Source organism: Wolffia australiana, chromosome 7 (genome assembly GCF_029677425.1).
Source record: "Wolffia australiana isolate 7733 chromosome 7, ASM2967742v1".
Lineage (NCBI taxonomy): Eukaryota > Viridiplantae > Streptophyta > Magnoliopsida > Alismatales > Araceae > Wolffia > Wolffia australiana.
Genome location: NC_135841.1, coordinates 5,464,335 through 5,477,473, shown reverse-complemented (window position 1 = coordinate 5,477,473; position 13,139 = coordinate 5,464,335). Strand labels below are relative to the sequence as shown.

Genomic DNA, 13,139 nt, shown 5'->3' with positions numbered 1-13,139 from the left:
TGAAGGGTGAAGTTCTAGGGCACCATTTCCTAGTCCCATCACAATAATGAGCTCCCGCTTCCAGCACTTTTCCCAAATAAATGGCCCGACATCTTCTTGACATTTTTCCCCACACTTGCTTCCTCTTTCTGATTAAAAAAACCCTAAAGAGACGAGGTATGTAACAAATTGATTATTGTGATGGAAATTTATTCGGAAGAGTGGCCCTTGATGGACGCTCCGAAAACATTGTTCGCTTTCAATTCATCACGATCTATCCCGCTCATTAAATTAAAAAGAGTGGCCCGCAAATAGAACTGTATAAACTAGCCACACTTATTTTTCGTTCCGCTGAGGCACCGTGGAATCGGTCAATGGTTCTTCTGATCCGTATTGAAACATATTTGGCATGCAGGAACTCAAAGCCCATCCATGGCTAAACAATATATCACCTTTTACTCTTAGGAAATTCGAAGTCTTGATTTCCAAACATATGCTTTTCAATGTCGTGTGGCTTTCCAAGGATATTATGATTCTCATGAATGTTTGGGAATATTAAGGAGGAGTTAATTCCATGAAGATAATGATTTTAAATATCAGATGGCACGATCGGTATACTAAAATACTGTTTTAGAGTTTATGGTCCTCCTCTAATTTTGTGGCGCGCTGAAAATCTGCCTCATGGATTGAGAACGATCGAGAGAGTCGGACGGCTCAGAGTGGTTCAACTTCTAGTCGCAATATTATCCATCGGACTGTTTAGATAAAAAACTGTTGGGGTAGCGACAATCATAGATCTCGTGCTACATAATGGCGTGATTTCATGCATTTTATGTCCTTCATTGGCATTTAAATAGTCATTGATGCACGGCATTAAAGCATAAAATTATATGTTTCCACATCAGAACTCATTTCCATTCTCTCTTGATTCTAGGGTATTTTAACTAAACTTTCGGACATTAATGTTATGACCGAAAGACTTTCCAGGTCAGATAAAATACATTTACATTTGTTCACATATGTGATGCGAATGCCTCTGTCTTAGGAAACGTATTCTTGTACGCTTAGGCATTTGCTAAATCGTAAATCCACAAAGACAATATTTTGATAAGTCAGAAAATATGTACTTATATTTGTTGAGAAACTACAAGAGGCCGAGTAAACTGTTTTCAAGAGATCAAGTGTTCTGGTTCTAAGGCCCTTCTCTTCTGGTTTTTGGGACTTTTAGGTAGTTTTATGGAAGTTTAGAGTGCAAATATCAGAAGGAAAATACTGTTATGCGTAAAATATGTAATCTTGAATTTATATCAAAATTTAAATCTATATTTTCCTTTTCCAGTCCTAGCATCGCGTGACACGCAGAAAATTCCACGCACAGAGAGGAGAATACAGAAAACCGATTAGCCAGAATGCCCCCAATCCAAGCTGCAATATTTAATGAGCCAGATAGGTCGTGGCTCTTATTTGCACGGCTTAGGACCAACTGGATCATCGAGAGTCGTATTAGAATCTCTTTATGGAGCCATCGAAGCGTTCGTAGACAAGGACGGCGAAGGTCAAATTGCCTTCATTTAAAAGTTTAAATACAGACTGCAATGAACCTGCAGTGTTCTGCTCGACAAATCCAGAGAAAACCACTTCCCCATGGTGCTCTAACCTCTGACGAAGGAAACAAAGGGCTGGAGGAAAGACAACGGAACGCGAATCTTATGCGAGACGAGGGGCGTCGCGTTACAGATAGAGGAAAGAAATGGCCGTGCTATTATTTCTCACAAATCCGTCTGGATTGTCATATAAAGAGTAGGACCCCGAGTTCGCAAGCTTAAACAAACAATGGAATAGAATATTGTCGCCACCGGCTCCGTTTTCGCTTGGCCACGGTCCACAAGGTGCTAGTTTCAGATTACACGGGCATCGTAAGAGTACACACTATGCGACGGCCGTCATGCTTCCCTGCTCCTCGAGCTCAAAGGCAGATGTCGGGTACGTTTTCGACAGACCCGTTGGCGTCCTGAACGTGATCTTGGTGCTGTCTCTGCGGTTGACGTAGAACTCCCCCAAAGATATCCACATGAGGAGCTCCTTGGATTTGACGCCGGTCACTTGGCGCATGCGGCGGTCCTCCACGAAGCCGGTGACCTCGGCACCGAAGGAGACGAGGCGCCCCGCCGTGCGGAAGGTGTAGTTGAGGGCCTTCTTCTGGCGCAGCCAAACGAAGCCGCTACGGCGGTTGATGCCCATCTCTTCCACGTCCTGAATGGGAAGCAGGCCCCGAGGCATGTTGAGCTCCTCCAAAAGCTCGACGGTCTTTTGGCGGCAGAGCTCGTCGCCCCTGTAGATCTCCGCCCCTTCGCGGTGAGCGTCGATGGAATTCTTGGCCATTCGAGGGTGGGAGAGCCGCTCGTGCGGTGGGAAGCAGGGCTCGCAAGGGTACGTCCTGAGGATGTTGAGCCTGGAGACTGTGTATTTATAACCCACCGATGTAAAAGGGAGTAATGTATTTGGACATGGATACGTTGAATGTTAATAGCCAACCCGAGAAGGAAAGGGGAATGAACCTTTAAGCTTATACTGACTAAGGTTCAGGCCAGCGTTGGCGTATTGATTTCATTATGGCTCGCTGACCCCAGAGTGGACGTCCCTAGTTTTTTTGGCTCTCGACGGCTGTTCGTTTTTCAAAGTTCTCCCTCTCTGGACGCTCAGCTCAACACGGAAATGGGGAATTCTGAGACACAAGATCATGCGGTGCTTTAGTACGTCACGAATTGAACTCGAGGGGAGTCGCTATGAATCCTCTAAAGTCAGCGCTGGAACCAAGTGAGAGGGGCACTCGTTTCTGGCTTTTTAAATGTTAGAGAAAACCGAGAACACCGATGGGATCAGAACATTTTCAAGGTCGGGAGAGCGACGGGTCGGAGCGTTTTCTATCACAGAGGTACCGGAACCCAACGAGGAGGGAAGGAAAAGGAGTGATCCAGGGAGGGAGAACAAGAGGAAGGGAGGAAAAACCAAGGGATAGAAGCAAAGGAATGAAAGAGGGGGGAGGGCAGTGTGCGTGTGAGAGGGGGGAGCGATACCAATGGGAGAGAGTGAGACCGATATGAACGAGAGAGAGCGAGTGCGATATGAATGAGAGAATGACAGAGAGATAAGAATGGGGGAGATAAGACGGAGCGAGAGATATTAATGCGAGCGAGAGAGAGATAGAGGGCGATGGGAATTAGAGGAGGAGGTACGTGCACGGGCAGGAGAGAGAAGGGTGGATGAGAGCGCTCCATCATTGTTGCTTGCACGGGCAAGCGAGTTCAATCCAGTACCGTTCTTTCGGCCAACCATAGGTTAAATTGTTTTTTGACCGCATCCCAGAAGACATATACGTCAAACGTAAAGATGGAAAAAAATCTGACGACCGAAAACATAAACAGAAATTTCAAATTTAAGAATTACAGACCTATTCTGTTCTACAACAAACTTTACCCGTCACATTTACGTCGGTATAAACAGTGCATCGGAAAAGCAACCGTCTCTCTCTCTCGACTCTCTTTCTCTTTGTTTGTCCGTCGTTCAATATCGTGCTATCTCTCTCTATCGTAGTCTCTCCGTCGCGCCATCTTTGTCTCACCCTCCAGTTCTCTCTCTCTATCTTTCCCTCTTTGTCGCTCTCTGTGCCTTTCTCTCTCGATCTGCAATTGTTTCGCTCTCTATCTCCCTCTCTCTGTCCCGCTCTATCTTTCCCTCTCTCCGTCGCTGAATCCCAGTCTCTCTCTCCATTTCTCTCCCTCTCTCTCTTTCTCTCTCCGTCGCTCTATCTCAGTCTCGCTCTCCCTTTCTCTGTCTTGTTCCCTCTCCGTCCCGCTCTACGTATCTCTCGCTCTCTCCCGCTCTATCTCTCTCTCACTCTCTCGCTCTTTCTCTCTCTCTGTCGCTCTCTCTTTCTCCTTGTCTGCCGCTCCCTGTCGCTCTCTGTCCCTACATCTCTCTCTCTCCCGCTCTATGTATCTCTCTTTCTACCGCTCTATCTCTCTCTCACTCTCTCGCCCTTATTTCCTCTCTTTCTCTCTCTCTGCCGCTCTCTCTTTCTCTTTGTCTGCCGCTCCGTCTCCCTCTCTGTCGGTGCATCTCACTCTCTCTCCCTTTCTCTCTCGCTCTCTGATATTTGTACCCATCTGTACCGCTCTTTATATATCTCTCTCTCCTAATCTCTCTGTCATTTACCCTCTCTCTCTTTCTCACTTTTTCTCTCTATATCTCTCTCTATTTTCCGCTCCCTCTCTCTTTCTGTCTCTCTCTGTATCTGCCAACCCCACCCTGACCACACGCCGGACCAGGAAATGGAGAATACCCTGTGCCCGAGTGACACCCGGACGACTAGGAGCGTTGACGAGAGGAGCATCAAGCTAGGATCCAAAAGAGCGTATGAGCTGACGTTGCCATCTTTGAAGGGTCGAGGAAGCCGAAGGAGTTCATCGATTGGGAGTCGAGCATGAACTACTATTTCTGATGACATCATATAGACGATGACTTGTGCATTTAATCTGTAGAGACAAGACTTGTCAGACAGGCGAAGATCTTTTGGGAGAACGAGTAAGTCGTAGTAGAGCGACGAGGATGGCCCTTCACATAATGGACCGAGATGGAGCAGAAGCTGAGGAGAAGGTATGTGCCACGACATTATCAGATTAAGTTATTCCTTACGTGGCTCGACCTTTGACAAGGTCGACAATTCATGACGGAATACATCGAGGCCTTTCTGGAGTATTGGATTCGGTGTTGATTTGGGGAGGACCAACAGATCCTCATTGATCTATTTGCCCACGGGCTTTGACCGACCGTACGCAGAGAGGTGCTTAAGTGCAATCCTGGCGAGGTCGACAAAGCCTATCACATTGTGGAGCATATGAATCATCCAAGTGAGGAGGCCGTCGCTTACACTACCCAGTTGCCCCTCGAGCTACACTTGCTTGAACTACCCCGTCCGTTATTGATGGAGGACCATCTCGAGGACGACGCCACGATGACGAAGAACCATCTCGAGGATGACGCGACGGGATGTCGTCAGCCACGCCGAGCAGCTCGCGCCGACGCTCGCCACCCGGGGTTTAAGTACCCCGCGTAAGAACTTTTATCTTTTTACTTATGCTCATTTTCATGTGTGTTTGTATTTTTGGATTCGTGGACTGGGCCAATGTTGTTGGGCCCCGTCCTCGCTATCATTTTACTTTTATGTTTGTATTTTGAATTTGTAAGGGAGGCCGAACCACGTCTCGCGACGGTTCGTCCTCTCCCACGTTCACTTGGCACCCATCCTCACTATATAAGGGGATGGCATGCCCAAGGAACACCTTGGAGTCATTGTTGAAAAGTTTATTCACAATTCGTCTCCCCCCCTATCGTAGAGAGTAGTGTAGGGGGTTTGGCTAGCCCCACCCCACGTCGAGATCACTCCGTGGGTAGAGCCCACGTCTCTCCCGTCGAGATCACTCCGAGGGAGACGTGTTAAAGCGCACCGTCGAGATCACTCCTGTGCGAGGAAAGAGTTTCAAGAAGTCGCCGCCATCAAGAATCGAAAGAGGCCTTCGTCGAGATTACTCCGGGGGTCTTGGGAGATTCAAGAAGCGTCGCCGACACGTCATCAACCTGGGAAATCTGCTCCGCCGAGGGAGCACACCCCAGATCCATCAAGAACTCCTCTTTCTTGGAGGGTTCTTGGTTGTTACAGTTCAAGAAAGCCATTTCTTGGTACCTTTTTTCCACCCTTCCACCATTCCTGATCCATACCCCCCCTTCTCTTCGTTCTTGATCCACCCCACCACCGTTCTTGAACACCCTCCCACATTTCTTGAATTTCCCCTCTTTCCTCCTTTCCCCATCGTTTCTTGATTCCCAACCGCCTCGTCTTGCCTTTCTTGATCGCCCACCCTCCTTTCCCCATAGTTTCTTGATTCCCAACCGCCTCCTCTTGCCTTTCTTGATCGCCCACCCTCCTTTCTCCCATCGTTTCTTGATTCCCAACCGCATCCTCTTGTCTTTCTTGATCGCCCACTTTCTTTCCCCTTGATTTCTTGATTTCTTGATTTCTTGAATTCTTGATTTCATGATTTCTTGATTTCTTGATCTCACCATATCTCCTTGATTCCCCTTCGTTCTCCCCTTCGCCCTCATCTTTCTTGATTTCTTGATTCCCACCCTCTACGCCATAACTGATTACTTGGTTTTCTGCCCCACCCCCACGACTATTCCCACGATACTTGGTTCGCTGTCTTGCCCGCCCACACGACTACGCCGTGCGCCAGCCAAGCGCGCGCCTTGTGCGCCCTCTGCTCCGACTTTTGTTGCACGCCACCCGTGGACTCAGCTCTCTGCTGGTAGTTACGACCGCACCGTCCGCACCCGGTTTTGTCCTCGTCAACGACACTCGTCCGCACGACCCGACACTAAGCATCCGCTCGACGACTTGGACGCCTTGGACTAAGCGATACAAAGGTCAGTCTCGTCTCCCCTTTATAAACTCCAGTATTATTATCTTCGACAGTCTCATCTTCCCCTATCGCGTCCGCTACCGTGATATTCTCGAACATCATCGGATAGGACTAGCCACCTTGTCGAGCATAGGGATTCTTGTGGTAGACGGACTGTCATCCGACTTGGACGCCGAACGCTCCAGGGCTGTTAGATGCCCCTCACTTAGTAGACGTCTAGTAGGTCCAGCGGGTCATTGGGAGTTTGATCTTAGGATCACTCGTCTCTCATTGATCGGTACGGCCGACATCGCCATCCGTCAAGTCCTTATCTGCTCATTCGTATTTTCTCATCATTCGGCTTACATCCCATACATTCGCATCATAACCCTGTGACGTGAAACGCGCCGATCGATCCCGGCCGTCGTCGTATCACATCAGTTACTGCACGGATCTTGCATATCACTGGAGGGCGAGGGAACGCCCCGACCACTTCAGTGGGCTCCACCCCACCTGCTCGGGCCATCACTATCAATACCACAACCTGCAGCACGAGTGTGAATCAAGCAGAACTCACGTGCTTCAAGTGCGAAGGGAAAGGGCACTAAGCTAGTTAGTGTCCGTCTTCGACTCTCCTGATTGATATAGGAGATGCTGAGCTGGACTAGATAGGAGAGATGGAGCAACCACACGACAATGGCTACCGTGTGATAAGCCTAAATTTGGGTGTTTAAAAATGTCTTTATTTTTTCTTTTAGACTTATACAATAAAATTCATAATAACCCTTAATAACTAAATACTATGTATAGAGAAAGCAAGGAGTTGAACCACAAGGAGGTGATAAGCAAGAAATTTTATTTTTGGTCAAGACAATTTAGATAGGATAATTTTGGTTCTAATATCAATTTAATTGGGATTACCCATTTTCCAATCAGGATGATTTTTTAAGACAATTTTTATGTATCAAAGTTGGGAATTAATAACCAAGAAAGGGATTTTGAAATTGGACTTGAAGATGGACAAATTTTTTGGTGAAATTTTGTATTTTGGTTTTTTATATGTTGCATTGAATTTTCAAAAAACCAAAGTCTAAATCTAGAGAGAGAAAGTAGATTAATTAACCTAGAGAGAGAAAGTAGAAAAATTTGGGGGAAAACAAATTAAAGGTGAAATTTGACCCTAATTCAGAGATCAAAGATGCCAAGTTAGATTAAAAACAATGTAGAACTAAGGATTAAAAGTCGGGTCTTGAATCAAAATCAAAATGCAATGCTAATTTCCATTCAAATCAACTTCACGGGCATGTACACTTCACCCATGCATTGGCGTTTTAGAATCGTTCAAGAAGAAGTTCAAAAAGCAAATTAGAAACTTACAAATTTCAATGATGAACCAAGATCTGTCAACTTCCAAAGCATCACCTGTGTCCTTCCTGGCCAAATCCTTGGGAGAGCTTTCAAAAGTGAATTTCCCCTTCTTCCCGACCTCTATTTAAAAGTCCAACCATATGGAGCGTAGAGGGTGAAAAGAGAAACCTACCCTCAAAATTTGGGCGCAATCGGACGACTAGATCCCAAGATATTGTTGTTTTTAGTGGCGATTTATCTCAACCATTGGATTAATTTTATCTCTCCTCCACGCAGATAGAAGTGGCCTTTTCTGATTCATCGCCTTGTTTTCACCACCCTTGGATCATGCGTTGCCATTTGTCTTTGCTCTGAAATGGCGCAACCATCGCCATTAGGAGAGATTAAAGGATACCCTTTTGTGTGGCTGAGATCATGCCACGTTGTCCTGAAGTTTTGTTTTGAATAAATTAAAAAAAGAAGGTGAGCTTACCGTCTATTAGATGCACGCATAATCGATTACCGCATGCATTGAATGCGTGAAATATTCTTGTTTCATAAATGCATGCGAAGATCGATTATCTGCATGCATTTATTGCACGAAAGAGCCAAATGAATTAAAAAGACAAAATTTACCTTTTTCTCATCTCCCGTGCCAGGTAATCTTCCCCAGTAATGATTTGCTCATTATGGCATCTCGCAATGCGATGCCATAATGAGCCAATAAACTGCTCATTGGGCGCATCCAATCATTCGCCCGAATTTTCGGGCGAATGATGTGGATGCACGAAATTCATAAAAAAATCATTTAAAATACTAAAAAACATTAAAAAATATTCTTTTAATTCTAAAATTCATTTTTTGGCTATATAATGTTATAACATTATAAAAAAATATTAGTAAATCCTTTACCAACCTCTAGCCACGTATTTTATGCCCTGTAAAAAATATTTCTTCAATGCAATGAGGTTAAATACCATGTTAATAATACTAAAAAATTAGAAACAATCATAAAATTAGAGTGCAAGTCATTTATGTCCATTTATGTATGACAACATGCAAATATGGCCAATGAAACACATATGTATAACGTAATATACATCGATTCAACATTATAATTTTCAAGTTATCATAATCGCCAAATTAAATCATTACTAATCCCTTAGCAATGTAATATTGTTACTTTAGATGACTTCTTGATCCATCAATCCTCATTCATCTACATGAAGTGTTAGAGATATCAATAGCATGCTCAAAAGGAACTCCCCCTTGACAATTTGGATTCCACCTTGTCAGGAATATAGGCACCTTGGAAAAAGATAAAAACATTTAATAACCCAGAGACAAAAGAAGGGACATGAATATAGGGGAGAGGAGAGAGAGTGTAGAGGATTCAGAAATAAATTAAGGTGCATATACACTCACTGCCTCTCAAGCTGGAGCGTAGATATCAAATAAGCCTTGCTTGCGAGAAATAGAGGCATAGGAAGCCATTTGGTGAGAATGTCTGCTAGCTGGTGGGATGAGGCAACATGTCGAGTAGTGATGAGGCTGTGAAGAACTCAATGTCAAATAGCGTGACAATCGATCTCTATGTGCTTGGTACGTTCATGAAAAGTAGGATTGTTGGCAAGAAAAAATGTAACTTGGTTATTACAGTACATGGGCATAGCGACTTGTACTGGAAACCCAAGCTCACAAAAAAATTTACGTAGCCAAAGCATCTCAGAGGAAGCATGCCTGAAAGCACGGTATTCGGCTTAAGCATTGCAGAGAGAGAAAACATGTTTTTTTTTTTCCTTTGCAAAGTGACAAGGTTCCTGCCAGCCTATGTGCAATATCCAGAAAGAGATTTTTGGAACACCTCGATTGCTCGCATAGCTGGAGTCAAATTAGGCCTCTACGTGAATATTACATTGTCATAAATAGAGGAGGCCACATCCAGGAGCATGCCTGAGATAGGCAAGAATTCGAAGGGCACCCTGCTAGTGGATTTCCTAGGGTGAGCGCATAAACTGATTGAGGAGGCCCACCGTATAAGTGATATCCGGATGTGTAACAGTTAGGTAGATGAGTTTCCGCACAAGTTGCCTATATTAGTGGACATCTGCAAGCAATGGAGAATTAAAGTACCAAATATTGGGCTTACTATCAATGTGTGATGCGTGTGGCTTGCACTCGAGAAGTCCAGCCTCAAGTATATCTAGGACATATTTTTGTTGGTTAAGAACCAACTGTCCCAGGCAATAAGCAAACTCGATGCCCAAGAAATATTTAGGAGTGCCTAGATCTTGGATGGTAAGATGACGATGTAGGTAACTCCTAACACAAGATATGCCAGCTAGGTCACTCCTAGTAACAAGGATGTCATCAACATATACAGCTAGTATGATGCTTACGGAGGAAGTAGAGGAGTGGAATACAAAAGGGTCCACTTCAAACGAGGTCAATCCTTGAGAGAGAATAAGCTGACTGAATTTTGCAAATCACGCACATGGGCACTGCTTCAAACCAGATATAGCTCGATGAAGATGGCACACCTTAGTAGTCCCCCCCAATTGCATACCCAGGTGGCTGCTTCATAAATACACTCTCGGTGAGATTTCCATAGAGGAAGGCATTGGACACATCAAGATGATGAAAATACCACCCCTGATTCACTACCATGGAGAGAATAATACATACAAAATTAAGTCAAACAACAGGGGAGAAGGTCTCCTTGTAGTCAATTCCATAGGTATGGGAGAACCCGTGAGCATATATATGCGCTTTCTATAGATGAATAGTTCCATCAGGATTGTGCTTGAGTGTAAACACCCATCTGCATGTAATGACACTAATGTTGGCTTGCCGAGGTATCGATACCCAAGTTCTCTGCTTGATTAAGGCCACATACACAAAGATCATTGCCGCCTTCCATTGAGGTAGCTTAAGTGCCTCTAAGTAGGACTTAAGTATTGACTTAGTGGTTAGAGAAAGGGAGAAGGCAGGATAGGTAGGATGCAAATTGTCATAACTAAAAAAATGCAAAATAGGTTGATGAGTACAAGAGCATTTACCTTTGCGAAAGGCGATAGGCAAGTGAAGTTCATCAGATGGCAAGGCAACTAGCGGTGGATCTGGGCACGAGATCGATGATTCGACCATAGATACTGGAGTGGAGATGGTATCTGGTGAAAGATAGACCCAAAATGCCAAATGTAAACATACATATTTTAAAGTCGTTTTGGGAATATTTCATGTGTATTATCTTCAACATTAAAAAAATTTTCATCTCTTGCAGTAAGTAGAGCAAGTGATAAAACAATGCACTTTTAATGTCATTTTTACATGTTCTACAAGCTGAAGTATTTCTTAATATAAATAGATTTAAAACATTCAATTTATAATGGTATTAATGTTCTATTTAGTATGTTATCTGTGCTATTCCAGGGGTGAAGTCAAGGTTGAAGAGAGGAAAATAAATGAGAGAATGAGTGAGAAAGAAAGGAGAGAAATAAATAAAAAGAAAATAATAAGGGGGTTTTAGTGGGCTAGCTACGGACTAACCATGGCACAAAAGCGCACAAGCAAGCCGTACGCAGGCAAACGCAGGCGCTCAAGCCCACCCATATCCAGCAAGGGGTGGGCACCTCATAGCAAGCCCAGCTGACTCCCACATACAGGCCCATTCAGGCCCACAGACGAACGAGACCGCGATCTCAAGAGGTATGTAGTTTTAGCTGAATATTAGATATATGCCAAAGTATTTATAGCGCGACATCTCTTAAACTTTCTAATATGGGATTTAGATCTCATAATCTACTTTATTTTCTTACCTTGCTCAGCCATCAAGTAACCACGCAATCGCGGCCCGTTGGGCCACAATCTAATCCAATTTTTATGAGAAATCATGATCGGAATTTGAACCGACCTGGCCCAAAGCCTGCACATATTGGGCTTATTTTAAATAGGTGGATATATCTCATTTGTTCGATCTTCTTAAAGAATATGAGATGGTGAGATCTATGTCAGCTTATTTAATTTATTTTTATTTCATTTTTCAGGGTAGCCTATTAGATGTCGAGGCGGATGAATCAGATGAAAGGAAGGCTGATGATGCCTTGATGGGGGCGTGGCAGACAGGGATACATCAATTTTATCGGGGTCCATGCTTGCAATGCAATGGCAACCCTCAAAGCCAAATGAGGGAAATCAAATGGCCTGGGGTAGTTCTGCCCAACCCCACCCTGGCCGTCGATGCCACTATCGGAGAGAATTTTCAGCCACCGAGGGGGGACCGTAGGGTCATCCGAGGGCCTAGGAGAACCCCTAGGGCCATTTCCCTCCATCGGACGGATCCAAGAGTCCATCCCAGGCCGTTAAAAGGGGCCTAAATACCCCCAATTGATCCATCTTTCAACCGAGTTTGTTTCGACGATGGACCCCAATTGACAACATCCAGCAAGGCTCATCCAGCTCAAAACGACACCAAAGAAGGTCTGGAGTAGCTTGGATTCACACCTAATTGGAGAAGACGAGCAGAGGAAACCGCACACCAAAGCTAGGTGGCGACGATCGTCGCCCGCCACCTTTTCTTCTCAAGTCAGGGTGATTCAGGTTCTTTTATGGATTCTTCATTTGAGTTCTGTGTTTTTACTTCATCATGGATGCTTGATTTCATTGACAATTAGATATAGATCAAGGCTTTTCATGCTTAATCAAGGCTTTTCACAAACACTTTGTGTGCATTGAGTTTTTTTATCGATTTATATAAGTTTGCTTTTATCGACCTTATTCAAATTTGGAAACATATAAAAAATAAATATACTGACAAAACTACCTCTTTCACCGATTTCTCTACCTTAAAAAATACATATTTATATAGTATATAAAAATTGATAAATCAATTTTTATCTTATCCTGTCTCTCTTTTGGGCATTTGGTCAAACACCTTCAAGGTGTTCGACTAAATCACCCCTTTAAGTTCATAAATTGATTATAAAAATATATATGTATATAACATATAAAATGCATATAGTAACTATATAATAACTCATTAAACATATATAAAATTCTATAAAATCTGTTCTCTTCATCTCTTTATACCTATCTACCAACTTAGATTATAATTAGGTGATTGCTCATTCTTTCCCTATCTATCTAACTTATTCTTCATTATTATTCTTCCCCCTACCCTTAATAAAATAATAACTGTTATTAAGTAATTATTTACTTATCACATCTTATTAACTTTGATCCTTGGACTCACTAAATAATGATATCTTAATAATCATTATTATTATCCCTCTTTTCTATCTAGTTCTCTTATCAACATAATATTACATATACTAACTACTATTTCTTCTTATACTT

General features: G+C 43.6%; 1 protein-coding gene across 1 annotated transcript; it reads right to left on the bottom strand.

Annotated features, from left to right (window-relative positions):
* Window positions 1-1,723: 1,723 nt before the first annotated feature.
* On the bottom strand, window positions 1,724-2,433 carry LOC144705922 (uncharacterized). Its single transcript, XM_078578791.1, has one exon. It carries the CDS (start codon window positions 2,359-2,361, stop codon window positions 1,909-1,911), a length of 453 nt encoding a protein of 150 aa, XP_078434917.1. The 5' UTR covers window positions 2,362-2,433; the 3' UTR covers window positions 1,724-1,908.
* Between the last annotated feature and the right edge of the window lie 10,706 nt (window positions 2,434-13,139).